This window comes from Corvus brachyrhynchos, unplaced genomic scaffold (assembly GCF_000691975.1).
Source record: "Corvus brachyrhynchos isolate BGI_N302 unplaced genomic scaffold, ASM69197v1 scaffold152, whole genome shotgun sequence".
Lineage (NCBI taxonomy): Eukaryota > Metazoa > Chordata > Aves > Passeriformes > Corvidae > Corvus > Corvus brachyrhynchos.
Window position 1 is genome coordinate 4,790,297 of NW_008237447.1, and position 14,934 is coordinate 4,805,230.

Here is a 14,934-nt window from a genome sequence, read left to right on the forward strand (position 1 = left end):
CAAATATAGAGTCTATTTTAGTATCTGGGAGAGGGGGAAATTTTAATTTATTTCCTGAAATTAACCTTTGTCTAAATACAGTAGAGATAATAACATTATGATTTGATTTTAACCAATAATGTTAACTAATTTTTCTCTTTCAACCTTACTTTTATATTTCCATGCACTTTTGCAGTGTCTGGCGCACAGTGTTCCTTGCCAACATGCATGAAAACCTACTAATATGCTTTTGAGTTACTATTCTTGATATTATAATTTGCTTTATATTCATGTCTGAGAAACTCCATCTTCATGCTTGCTTTGTTTGAAGCTCTGCAGAAACTGAATCTTGGTTTGCTGTCTTAAAATCATGTGCTTAACTCTAAGAATTACAGCAAATCATGCATTTGCCAACTAGCTTTTTCCGACTCAGTTTACAGAAAAACTTTGCCAAATGGAACAGAATTTCTCTGTTCACATCAAGAATTTCAAAGATCTCTAAAGTGGTATGAGTAACGGACAAAGACTTTCCAACAAATCACCTGAGATGAATTGGGAGACATATCCTTGCATACAATTTCTGTTAGCTGAGGTGGTCACTAATAAAACTCTACCTTTCTTAATTGCTCTTGAAATCAGAATCATTACAATTAGCAATTTGAATACTATATTTTCCCCATTCTTTATGTATACATATATATGTGCACATATTTCCCATTCTTTATGCATTCACATATGTCTGTATGCTCACAAGCACAAGAAAATAAGATTCAAAAAGGCTGAGAATTAAGGCAAGAGTTCACTGAAAAAATTCTCGAAACACTTATATTGCTGAGTAGATTTTTATACTTAAAACATTTGTGTGGGTGAGGGGTATGTGTCTCTATGCACAGGTGTATTGGTACACATGAACACCTGCAAATAAGTTACACTTGTAACCTTAAGAGCCTGCAAAATGGAGCATTTGCACTGATTTGTGTGGGCCACTCCTCTTCCATGGCAGAACGGAACATGAATTTCTAATGTCACATCTAAACTTTTCTCATGAGATCTAAACTCCTGAGAATGATTGTCACTTCTAATCTCTCCCTCTCTTTCTTTCACTGTATCCAGAGTATTGGCATTTCTTTCATTTGCCTGATTTAAAATAATTTCATTACATAAAAAATTTTTGCGCTTTCGTTGTGCTTGATGTAAAGGATCTTAGGAATGGTTTTTTGTGGGGTTTTTTTTAAAGTATCTGCATGTGACAATGTCCTCATAATGTGGGTAAGTATTTGTGCTAATTTGAAATGAAAGGTCTAGGATTTCATTCCTGAAGGTTATGTAGCAAAGTAATGCTTCCAGAATTCTTGCTTCGTGTGCCCAATTCAAATACATTGCCTAGGTGATTGGAGAGTATCTTAATTATCTATCACTAACTTTTGCAAGCCAACTAACTGTAATTCGGAATGTATATTTCACATTTGGTCCGTTTGATGGTGAGTGCAAGCCATCCAAGGCAGAAAAAAGAATGACAGAATGTGAAGCTGCTGTTTGTTAGGAGCATGTGGAAGATAAGGCATGTGGCAAACACAGCAGCAAATGCACTTGTGCAGCATAAGCTGTGGCATGGCAATGGCACCTCTAGGTAAGAAAGAAACCCAGCAGCGTGGGTCAGGTAAACTTTCTCTCACGTCCTTCATATTCACAATTCACAGACCACCTTCAGCCAACCCCCCAGAGGATGCCCCATGCACCAAATAAAGGTAAAATACCAGTGAAAGGACACCGAGTAAAAGTAACTGGGGAAAAAAACCTGGAAAACCTAAATTCAGCAAATAGATCTTCACGTAAGGAAGAACAGAAGTTACAGTAAATGCCTCCAGCTGCTATTTTGCAGTAAAACAAAGATGTTTTATTTTAAATAGCAATTTACATTGAAGTTATTGGGTAATTTGTCCTGTTTAGGTGTTTCTTTAGGCTTAATTGCAGTTTTCTAAAATCCAACTCAAAAGTCTTCCCATCAGATTTCTTTTCAAGTAATGTATGATGCCACCCTGATAAACTCATAAAAGTTATTTTCCTGCCATTTAATAATTATTTTATTCTCTTTTCATAATGCATGAGACTTAAGTTTGTTCTTTCAAAAATTTTAGTTCCTCCTCCACCACAAACTTCAAGGAGGTAGTTTTTTAATGACAGATGCACCTCCCTTAAGGTGTATGAGTAAACATTGTCAGCAAAACATGCCCAGAGGGTCGTGACAAAATGAAATCACATGCAAATAATTCTGCTTCTCAAGTCAAGCTTAAATAGCACCCAAATGCGTTACAAAAATAAAAGATTAAATGTGACATGATTCATTCTAAAAAAATCACCTAATAAAAGAAATATTCAAGATGGCATATCAAAATGAGAAGAAGGGAGATATGAAATTCCTGGAGCAAAGAATCCTGGAAGAAGATGAAGCTTTGTAAGTGCTGCTGAGCATTTCACTGTACAATTTTCAGGCTTGTTTAGTAAAGCTATTAGAGGGCCAGAATTCAAAATCATCAGAAACACCCTGAAAATGCCATAGAAAGTGCACAGAAATTTCCTTTGTAATATGACTTATTTAAATAATTGTACTAATTTTTCCATTTCACTGCTTTTTTATAATGGATTGTTAACAAATATATGAAATGTACATAACATTCCATGTAATCAAACTTTCTAATAACGAGCTGTGAACCATTTTGTCACTTTTTACCACAGCTTCATTTCTGTTTACAATTCCACTGTGGTATTCTCATACTTGTCTTTTTTGGGGTATGCTTTATAAAAGCTGTGTGCTTTTTCAATGCTTCTACAAACCTTTAGTCTTGCTTATGTCTCATCATCTCTTTGCAAGATGTAAATTAAGTGCTGCACACACATTTCAACCCCTGCCAGATCTTAGTGTCCCTTTAGGGATTAATTCATTTGTTGGTAACGAATTTGGCTTTTGTGGTTGGATGTGAAATTTAGGTGTGGGGCAGGGGGAAGAAGTAGTATAATATTTTAATAACATGTCACTCAAAATGTTTTGTTGGTCTTTTCTAAGGTATCCAACTTGACTGAATTTTACTGTAGGAAAGAGCTAGCTATCAATAAGTGTCCTACTAAATTTTTTGTACCCCAGCAAAAGTTTGGATTTATATGAAAATGGAGGGGGGTTATACTTTGTGCACCAACAGAACTGAGTAATAAGGCTAAGTGGAATATTGCAGAGGATGTTGTGTCATTGGAAAAGTAGTATATGATTTATTGTGAAATATAATTGCTTAACATATTTCAACTTCCATAGATTTACTTTTTCTGTAGTTCATTCCAATTAGTTAAAAAAATAAATAGATGTCAGAGTATTCCTTTTCTGTTGTCCCCAGTGCTGTCTTTTTTCTGATTCTCTATTTTTGGCATTCAGTGACATAATCTTTTCACATTAAATGAAAGTGAAATTATGTAGTTTATTTTAAGAATATCCTTATTATAGGCTTGGGTTTTTAACCTTGACCTCAATGTATACTATTCAATGTCAAAGTGCAACTTCCTGCTTCCTTGAGTCTGTGGACAAATTAAAATACTCCCATAGACTGAAATGATCTAAAAGCTTTTAGTGACCTTAGCTTTGAAAATACTCATTTAAATAACTTTCATGATAAGGATTTATGTATGGAATTTTAAGGGACTGATGTAATCTTTAACTGTTGTCTCCCCTGGCATGCACAGATATACAGATTAAATGAAAGAACATTTGTAGTTAACTGTTCAAACGAGGTGAATCAGTCAGAATTTAATACCAGAAAGGTCTTTTTGATTTTTAGCTCTTGATGATTAAGACTTCTAAATGCATTTGTTCATCTTCATTGGTTGTTTGACTTCTTAAAACCACCAGCAAATGTAATGCTTCCAAAGTTACTCTGTCAGTAATTTTGTTTTATCCTATCTTCCTTCTCAGTCTACTTGTTTTTCAGGGGGTTTTGCCATCTCTTTTAGAGTACTTTTTGTCAATGTGAAAGAAGAGTGCGAAGATAATACAGGAGCAATTTTGAGACACACCCTGTGCAATATATGGACTTCTTTTGCATAAATGAAGCAAGACAGTCTAAGAAATTATTTTCTGCATATTCATGCTGTATAGCTGTAAATTGAAAAACAAATTGGAAGGCAGAACTTCACATTCTTTTAAGCGTACCTTCTTTGTCATGTGCAATATCTAGCAAAATGAAAACCAAAATGTGTGAGGTTTTGTATAATAAATTATAGTCAGAAAGGAAGAGCTATCATCTATTTTATTCTTTGATGGTTAATTATATTCTCAGAATAGTGTCCGTGTGTGACAATTAGTGGTGATACAGGGACAGGAGATTGTCTAAAGCCCTCATTTTAATTAAAAGTTTGGGATAATGTTGGCACAGACTCTTGTGACATTGCCTTCTGCATCTACCAGCTGCAATATGTGCTACTGAGTATTTTTCTGCAGTGCCTGATCTAGCTCTGAGTTCTAGTAATTCTCCCATCTGTTACAAAATGACCTTGAAATTATTTTTAGGGCTTGGTGTTTTCCAGTCCTGAAAGTCAGATGAAGAGTAGTTCATTGCAGTTCCAGCCAATTTCAGTTGTGCTTGCACCTGGTACTGAATTAGTCTGACAGATCTGAAAGTAGCAGTTGTCATTTGCAGAATCTCTTGCTTGTGGGTTTTTAGATACATTTGGAGATTGCTGAGTATTTTAGTCCTCTCCTGGAATATATAAGGTGATATTTCTGCTTGTAGCTGCTGCTGTTCACAGGTGCTTCCTACATGTAGTATTCCTGTACTCTTCTTAACTCTTTTAATGTCTTTTTTTTTCCTTGAAGTTATCTGGATATTCATAGGAAAAAACGTATAAGGAGTAAGTGTTTGGCTGAAAACATCTTGCATTCCTGGCCAGTAGTAGTACCAGTTGTTTTTTCCCTGTTTGTGAGATAGCCATCATGAATAGACTATGATCGTGACAGAACTCCATGTGTGTTGGTGGCAAAGCGGTTGGCTTTAAAAAAATCTCCTTTTTTTTTTTTTTTTTTTTGTCTCTTTACTAGAGATACTGTTTGAATGCCAGAAGCCTTCATCTGTGTGGGACTTGCCTCGTTGCAGACAGTGTAACTGCCTCATATTGACATGCAGTATAAAAAGGTCAAAGGTGCTAACAAAAACCTGTTTTGTATTTGATTTATAAACAAGATTCCTGTCCCCCACCATCTTCTTTGTTAGCACATCTGCTGATGAAGTAACAGCAGTTACTCCATTCCTGCCAAATTGAGAATAAAAAGACTTTCAGTGATATTTTATGACTAAATGTTTGAAAGTTAACTTTGTCAAAAACTGTCTTTGCAGCTGAGTCATCCTGTCTCAAACAGATTTGATGTCTCCAGTTCCCATGTTACACTCCCCCATCGGAAAAGGCCTCATGAACCTTCCTGAGTGTCTTTTTAGATGTCTTGATGGCTTCCTAAAGTAGTGGAGTTTGTGTGAACCTTAGAGGGCTCGAGGTTGTGAGTTAGCAATTGGTATAGAGAGCAGAGGGACAATTTGCTGAGATCTAAAGACATGAATAACCTGGTCTGACCTCAGAGCTCACCCTGCTGAAAGCAGGGAGTTTGGGTCTCCTGAGGGCCTTTCCAGCATGGGTGAGCCTGGAAGGGAGGAAGTGGCTGGAAAGGGTGTTCAGGATGAGCAGAAAGCTTGACCCAGAAGAGAGACTCTGATGGTGATTTGATTGATGCGAATCAAGATGTGGGTTAGCTATGAATAAATTCTCTTTAGTGTTCTGTTCTTTGGGTTTTCACTTCTGTCCATGTTCATCAAGTGAGCCTTGGGAAATGGTGAAGGAGACAGGAATGGGATAAAACTTGAGATCAGAAAAAGCAGGTTAAAAGAACAGAGATCAATAGAACTGAAGCTGGTAATTGAAAGTATATAATTCAGCAACAGTATATGAAAGAATAAACTTCTGAGACACGCTTCCCAGGATATGGAAAAAGTAAAAAATTGCATATCTCTGATAATGTTTTTTGCTGATGAATACCTAGGTTTCCTGTGATGGTTTTAATCAGGAAATCTCTTTGTACTTTCAGTATACTTGTCTATTTATAGATAGCTATATATCTCAGGCTGTATACTATATATATAATGAAGAAGGGCAAGAAGGTGATTTTGCAAATCCACTGATTGGAAGAGCACCTTAAGAAAAAAAAAGGCAAGTCCCTTGACAAAGGGAAGACTCAAAACTTTGATGGACAATATGGACAATACAGGAGTAGTCAGTGCCTTTTTTCGGCTCTGACTCCAAGGGCAAAGCCTGCTTTCAGACCCTTTCTGTGTGACAGTGCACCACTGAAAATAAAGTGGCAGAGCAATAGGTTAAAGATGCCGTATATAAGTGAGATACACCCAGAGGCTTGGATGATTTCAGTGATGTGATTGCAAGGCTATTGTCTGAGAAAAATCATAGTGGCCAGGGGAAATTTCTGACAACTGAACTAAGGCTGAAAAGGAAGGCTGAGGGGTCTGTAGGGAAGTTCCTCAAGAAGTCAAGAACCACCTCCTCTTGGAATCTCTGTCCAGGCAAGTGGGTTACATGAGATGGGTCAGTCAGAAAGCCATCCTGGATTTAGCAAAGTCAGAACATGCATGGTCAGCCTGATTGCTGTCTTGATGAAATGACTCAAGCTGTATGCACAAGGTTACTCCAGTCAGTTCAGTAAGACTTTCAAGGTGGTCTCCTGCAGCATTACTGCCTAAGAGCTGAGGATCTACAGGGCTGGATAAGATTGTTGGGTCACTGGGTTTGGCTGGGCCACTGCAATGCCAGCAATCAGAGGCCCAGTGTCCAGCTGCTGTTTGGTATCGAGGATACTGATACTGTTTGGACTCTTGAGCAGTGACCAGCATGATGAGACAGAGCACAGTTGTAGGTGACACTGAATTGGAGTGAACCATTGATCAATTGAATGTTGAAGGTCCAATCCAGACATATCTAGAGCTAAGGATTGTCCATACTTTTATATATTTGAAGGTGTCTGGTCTCAAACATACAATAAAACGCTTGCATTTCAACTTATCCTGTCAGCAGTGGATTCCTGGCTTTTTTAATCGTGTCATTTAGTGGCAGATTGAAGGATATGCTTGGAGCACAGTCAACTTGGTACAATGGCTTGAAACAGTCAGTACAGTCAGGAAAAATATGGAGAAAATAAATTTAAGTTAAGGGGATATGTTACTACGAGAGTGGTAATTCAGGTGAAAGGGGCTGAAAGAAAAGGAATAATATTGGAGTGAAAAGGCTGAGTAAGTTCTGTGGTTCAGGCTATCAGAAGGAGGAGTGGAGGTGAGAAATCTGGGCTGAAAACCCTGCTGGGATCCTGGGCATATAATCTTCCAGTTTGCACCTTACCTCAGGAAAGACGAGTGATCTTCCCAACCTCGCTGGTCACATTTTTCTTCCTCAGTCCATCACACAAATGTTCTGAGTTCTGTCTGTTGGAACAAGTAACAAAGCCACAGCACACAGAACATAGTATTTCTGGAAATATTGTTGGACTGGGGGAAAGGAATACTACTTATGTATTTGTAACAAGTATTATCTAATACTTGTATAGTACTTTTCCTTTTAAAAAAATTGTACACCAGTGGAATGAATAATTAGTAATCTTATTTGTAATTATTAATATGTTTAATCAACAATTGGTATTTTTTTCATTGTTCATGCCTTAATTGTTGCTTTTTGTAGCAAATAGCCTTGGAGGTGGTTACACTGACCAATGAAATAAGATTAGGAGATAGTGCCATATGTGGCTTTTCTATGGTTTAGCAAGAAGCCCACCAACATGAAAAACTCTAAAATGCATATTTAATTTCCCTAGGTAAGGACAAAGTATGTGACTAAAGTAATAAGCTGGCAGATACTTCTCTTCACAGCAAATGGAAAACACATCTGTCATTAGTTTAAATACAATCATCTGCACAAATTCTGAAATTGTGCTTAAACCAGTTTTAAAATCCTGATTGTCGGTGAAGTGGTTGGAGCTGGATGATCCACACTGCTCTCAGATTCTCAGATGATGTAAATTGACTTTAAAGGAATTGGGCTAATTTACTCCTCCTAGGATCTGACACATTATTGACCAGAATATAACTGAGAATTGCTGTGTCCTCTGTTAACGTTAATTTTTATTCTCTTAACTGAAGTAACATTTTACAAATTCTTTCTTAGAAAACTTATTTCTGTTTGTTCCTTCTCCTTTCTCACTTCATCATCCAAACCCAGAGCGATGAATTTCTCAGTACACAACTTCAAAATCTCTCCTTTATCTATATGTTTTGAGGTAGTTGACTTCATTAAGTGTTTCCTCTCCTGCACAGGTTTATAGAAGCTATTTATCACAGAAACCTTAGGGGAAATCATTATGTTCACTGCCTTTCAAGTAGCATTGGACACAGTTCTGTCTGGTTCAGTGAAGATCAGCTGTTCTTTCCCTTTTTCTCCTTTTCCTAAAGCTCTTTCCTTTATTGCTTTACTCTGTTTTGAAAACAATGAAAGCCTTTCATGCCATCAGGCTCTCGTTAGCAGATAACGCAGTCGAAATTGCAGAATATTAGACATTCCACAGAGGTGAAGGATAGTCTAAAAGAGGATGTTGTCAGACTGAAGCCAATAATCTTCAATCTTGTGTTACCTTTTATAATTGCATTTTTATTGACTTGTTCAGAAAACACATTCATAGACCTGACAATTGATGGAGTACCGTGTATCAAGGTAATTGGTGGATAGCACATATCGGTCTTGTTTGCTGATGGTGACCGCTCAGCTTGGAAGTAATGCCGTGAAAAATACATCGCCACATTTTGTGATCTATGAGGACTCTTTTGATTATATGTGTTATTTTTGTGGTATGCAGGGAAAAAAGGGGAAGACAAATGCGATCATTTACATGGTTAATTTTGATTCTGTCCAATCTTGAGAGTGAGTTTTATTGCTCAGACACTGACATTCCATAGACATGCCAAGAGTGTGAACAATATGCTGCTGTGTCATATTGCTGGTATTTACCTGTAGCAAATGACATCACAGGCCTTGGGACAACTGTAATTCACAGCAGAAGGGAGTTGCAAAACTTTGTCATTTATCATTGACCAGTCTGTTGACCTAGATGTCCTCAGGTTTCTGAAACTGGTCGTTGTAAGTCATATGAGGCCCTCTCCTGGTAGCCACCTAAAATATATCATGATGAGATATTTAAAAAAAAAAAAAAAAAAAGTAGAAAAGAGATTGAAAATAGATTGTAATCAGTCTGCCTTTTAAATTTTTATCTTGTGTAATTCCAGTGCTAGGGACTAAGCAGTCAATAATCATACTTTAAATATTATATTTATGACCCAAAACACTGCACAAATGAAAGATTTTTAACAGTTAAAATATGGGGATTTTTTCCAAATGCTGTTATTAAGAAGTTGGGTCCTGTAAGGTTTCTGGGTTTTTCAGCTGTTCTTGTTCTTGTCACGTTTTTCCCAGGTGTACATTCCAAGCAGAGTGGCTCTTGTGCTTCAGAACACGGATATCCCAAAGTGAAGTTCTCTGTAACTACCACCAAGGAAGCAAGTCACCAAGAAGTGCTGATACACTGTACTAGTACTAAGTATAACAAAACTTGCTCTAAGGAGGCTTTCTGAGACTGAGTATAGTAATATTAGGTGTTTAAAATGTAAGATTAATATTCACATGTAATTGCAGAGCTCTTGACTTGCTAGACCCTCTTTTGAGGAAGCTTTACAAAGAGGCAGAAAGGAAAACGTTGGGTTTGTAGTTCTAGTAGTACAAAATTACACTTAAGGTGTTGCAAAGCAGCAGGTATTCTCAATTAAAATGTTGTTTACAGAACTTTATCAGGAATGATAAGAGTGATCCTGCTCCAAAGTTTGTAATTTCTTATAATCCTCATTTTGATAGTGAATTCAAATATTCATTATATATTAATGCTTCTTACTAAAAGTAAGTAGTTTGCTTAAATAAAACAGAAGTTTTTGGCTAAAAGGCAGCCTTAACGGTTTGTGGGACCTAATTTGAGGCTCCTCTTCTTCAATGAAGTCTAACATGGAATTAGAAATGTTTATCCAAAAGGATGAGAAGGTCCTCTGAGAGTCTTGTACTTTGCCATTTTTTATTTAATTAAAAATGCACAAAAATGCTGGGCAGCAAAACGAGCGGGCCGGTTGAGTGGTGGCCTGCTGATGCTATTGTGTGTGCTGGTTATCTGCTCCCACCTAATCGCTTAGTCTGAGCATCTCACTTGTTGCAGCTGGACAAAAGTCACACAACTCTTCTGCTTAGATCACTAAAATGTTCAGTGAGAAGCATGTTTTGGTCTTAATGCAACAATACCACACTGGAAGAGGTACTTAAAGTGCAGTTCTTCCCACTGCATTTATTTCACTGACATCAGGACCTTGCAGTACTGATTTCACTACTTCCAGAAGCTGCCTTTCAGCTTGGAACATGATGATGTTCTTGCACTTTTATAACTTTTGAAACATTGCTTCTCATGAAGAAGCAGTCTCAAAATACAGTGATCAAACTAAGGTGGTTTTTTTTGATTAAAATTAAGATAGTTAATTATTGGAGTGCTGCTAAGATAATTCAAGTGAGTTCCTTCACGAGCTACAACTTTTTTGTAAAGAGTAAGATTTTGTATATTTGAAAATGTATTGCAGAGTATTCTGGAAAATTAATACCAAATTAACGAGACATGCTTTATTTTGTTCCATTTATTTAAAAACATATTTGAATTGGTTCTGAAATGAATGTCTTTTGTACAAATCTGAATTTTCTAACTTTTAAAGTAGCCAAAGAGGAAGATGTCCGTGACCATTTCCAAGTCATAATTTTACCCAGTTTCCTTTGTGAACCATTGTGTAAACTACTGAAGAGTTGGTGCCAACACTGACAATCTATTCACAGTTCTTGGAATGCTTACTTGTGGCTTACTTCCTAAGCAAAATAAGGGATGGAATAATGCAGCATGATGGAAAAGAGTCTTTTGCAGAGTTCACACTGAGAAGACTTTGTGGACATCCCCAGTCTGATATGTTCTGTGTGGCAGAGAATGTTATATTGCAGTTGAGTACCATAGGATCATGCTTCATTTTCCTCTACACCAGTTTGATCATTGTTTGGTTGTGGGCTAATAAAAGCATTCCTGTTACGCTATGACTTTAAATAAAATATACTGAACTGTTTTAGCAACTGGAGCTGATTATCTTTTTTTTTTTCCCAGATTGTTTTCCTTGTAGTGAAATAACGAGCAACTTCTAATACATGTTATATTTACATTGTATTGATCTAATATGTTTTATAGGGTGGTTTGTTTTTTTGTTTTTTTTTTTTTTTTTTTTACTGGCACCAGTTCCAGGTTTCAAAATGTAATGCAAGGCAAGCGTCTGTGTCAAAACTTTTTCCAAGAGAAGGAATAAATGTATGATGTGAAGTAAAAACTGTAAAATTACATGCAAAATAAACTCTGAGGAGGAGAAAACAAATACATATATGGTTTCATTCCTTGCATTGTAAAACGATTTTACAGTGGTCTTAACACTGAAAGATTACATTTTGCCCCATCCTGAAATCAGGGACTTGTCTTGGTCAAAAAAAAAATCATAATGAGATTGGTAGAATATTTTTTCCTATGCATATTTTCTTTAACATAGTGATAGATTAGTAAAAGTGAACCACAAAATTTGCAAGGTAAACATGCAACTACAGAAAGCATAATAATTAGGGTTTTTTGGAGCCCACCTCTGCATTTGTGAGAGTGCTACTGCCTGTCTTGCAAGGCTGGAAAATTTTCCCTTGCAATAACCCTGGAAAGCCAATTTCTTCCTCCTGCTGTTTGAATTTTGATGGATTATGAAGAGAAATTAAGCTTTCACCTTCCTTCTAGTGACACTCTGATTGCAACCAAGGCTCCTCCTTACGGTCATGTTCTGAGGCTGTCACCATGTCTGGTTGAAGCCTGACACACTCCGAGAAGCACAGGAGCTCCAGAGCTTTTTTGCTTGGCCACACCTCAAATCAGCACTCCTTAGTTCTGTCACAGAAGTAAATGAAGTGGTCTGTGGTGATTTATCCCAGGGCACAAAGCTCTCCACAGATATTCAGACATAGTGAAGGAACACTCTTTAAAGATAACCTTTCTTAGTCTACAGGACTGATAAGGATTTATATTTCAACATTTAGAAATGCAGACCTCCCCGTCACCTGGGAATTCTTGGTAGCCCTGGCCACAGAAGTTGTTGCTCCACAATTTCTCTAACACTCCATGAGAACTCAAGCTCACCTTCACCTGCCAGTTCATCTAAAGTTTCAGACTGACCTTCCCTCTGTCTTGCACTCTGTGTGTGAAGGGTTCTTTGTACTTAATAATTCGATTTACTCTCCAGACCAAGTGGTTATTATGATAACAGGCAGGCGTCCACTACACTGCGGTGTTCTATGAGCAATGAATTTTAATTTCCATGCTGTTTTCTCCTCCTCCCACAACTCAAGCTTTACTGTCCTGAGGTTTATTTTAAAGATGAAGAATGGAGTCATTGTTTAAAATTGGTGAGTACTTCTGGAAAACAAATTTTAGTGGAAAAAACTCCACTTTGTGGGGTTTCTTTCCTATGAAGTTTTTCTTGCTCATTCTATTCAATTTAGTAAAGACTTTTAACCATGTGCTCTGAAAGATGGGAATGTGGTGCTGGTAGTACTCTGCCAAAGGGAGAGCAGCTGTGTGAACAGTAAGATACCAGATAAGCAATTGTGTGGAACTTGCAGATATTGCAAGGTGATATTTTTGTGTATTAATCTGTCAGTCACAGTTCTGCTTTCAAACGAAGTTTTAAGCATCTTGAAGTAGTTTTAGCTTCCCCATTTTTTTCATGACTCCAGGTTCTTAACAGCCCATCAGTGGTTAAAGGAAGAACTTCCTGTCTATTTAAGTCTCATTTCTTAGAGCTTAAAAGTAACTCAGTAGTTAAGAGTGAAGGGTAACTGAATGAACATCAGAAATTGTTTCCTTAAATAAATGTGGACATTCTATTCTGAATACGTTAAGGTGTATGATTTGTCTGTCTTCTGCTTCATAATTTGATTTTCTAGGGATTTAAGTATTCTGCATTTAAGTGTTTTATCATTGACTGATGTTTCCAAACTGGGTGTGTTGTCATTGTTGAACTACTGCTACGGAGATGAAGCAGTGTTTTACATATTTTCATATATCATACCTTGGCTTGGATCCCAGTTTCATAAAAATCAGCCTGTAAGTGGCATCTTTGTAACAATTAATTGGAAGAGTTTGCCAAGGAAGATTCTGGACATGTGTGTGTTTTCACACCTCAGAGTTTATGGTGCAAGTGTTTTGAAAGGGTTGAGAGTGTAATTTGCTGTGATGGAGAGCTGTCTCTTATGCCAATCTTACTTTTTAATTCGGTTTAGATTATCTAGAGTTGGTTTCAGATCCTTGCGGAGAGAAGCAGCTTCTTTCTGAAAGTTTCACAAGCATTTAAGAAAAAAAAGGAAATCCAAAGGGTTTGGTCATGTTTGCCTTTACATAGAGAGAAAAGGATTTATTTTCTTCATGCAATGTTTCCTTTAGGTAGGCTTTGTCAGGTTTTGATTTATGTGAAAATAAGCTGCAGTAGTTGTGATGGGCTGACATATGACTGCTCTTATTAAAAATAATTATATAAGTTGTTGGGTAAAAATAACTCCAGTTTAATACGCTAAAAATATTCTGCTTGTGGAAAGGTAGAAACAAAAGCTAATGATGACTCATTAGATGAGACAAATTATGTTTTTCATGCCTGTGAGTACAATATGTACCCCGTAAATATAAATAAGTTTTGGCTATTCATGGGAAATTAAAGCCTAAAATAAATTAGGAGAAAATGTAAGCACTTGTATGTATTGAAGAAATCAGTCTCAACTTAGCTGCTGGTTTTGCATTTTTACAAAGCTAATCTGAACTCTTAAAAAAAAATCTCAAGTGAACTAGGTCTGAAAACTGTCTTAAAAAGTTAAGACAGATAATAATTTCTCAATATTAGGAGAGTATTAAAATTGATGCAGCACTAATTATCCATGCCATTTGACTCAACGTCAAATTAACTTCAAATTTTCAGCATTGTTAAAAGCTAGGAGTGAACTTTCTCCACTTGCTTGTTTCTTCTGACTGTGCCACAGATGACAATTTAAATGTATAGAACAAGGACAGTCTGTTATTGACTATTCGATGCTTTACCTCGTTTTGTCTTTGCTGGTGGTATGAGGTTTATGACAGAACAGGTACAGTGCATTTAGGAAGAGAGCTGTGTCTGCAAACACTGAAGAAACCAAGCTGCCAGTGCTGTAATGGGTGTCGTGGTTTAGCCCCAGGCAGCAACCACGCCTGAGGCAGCCACTCAAAGCATCAGAAAGGTAAAAGCTGGAAAACTCATGGGTTGAGATAAAGACAGCTTACTAGGAAAAGCAAAAGCCATGCACACAAGCAGAGCAAAACAAGGAATTCATTCCCTGCTTCCCATGGTTGGACAGGCCTTTAGCCATCTCCAGGAGATCAAGGCCCCGTCATGCCTAACACTGACTTGGGAAGACAAACACCATCATCACTCCAAATGTGCCTTCCTTCTTCCCCCCACTTTATATACTGACCACGATGTCACATGGTCTGGAATATCCCTTTGGTCAGTTGGATCACCTGTCCTGGCTGCGTCTCTTCCCAACCTCCCAGGCACCCCCGGCCTCCCTGCCAGCATGGAAGTGTGAGAAACAGAAAAAGCCTTGGCCTGTTGTAAGCCCTGCTCAGCAATAACAAAAACATCTCTATTACCCTCACTGTGTTCTGCACAAATCCAAAACACAGCCCCATACCAGCCACTA

The 14,934-nt window shown here is 37.3% G+C and overlaps 1 protein-coding gene across 1 annotated transcript in view; it reads left to right on the forward strand.

The window, feature by feature from the left end:
• GBE1 (glucan (1,4-alpha-), branching enzyme 1) overlaps window positions 1-11,554 on the forward strand; it is a 255,997-nt gene extending 244,443 nt beyond the window's left edge. Inside the window, exons 18-19 of the mRNA XM_017731427.1 lie at window positions 1,680-1,727; window positions 9,532-11,554. Of these exons, the coding sequence (XP_017586916.1) occupies window positions 1,680-1,727; window positions 9,532-9,588 (105 nt within the window). The 3' untranslated portion in view covers window positions 9,589-11,554. The remainder of the gene's footprint in view (window positions 1-1,679; window positions 1,728-9,531) is intronic.
• Window positions 11,555-14,934: the final 3,380 nt, after the last annotated feature.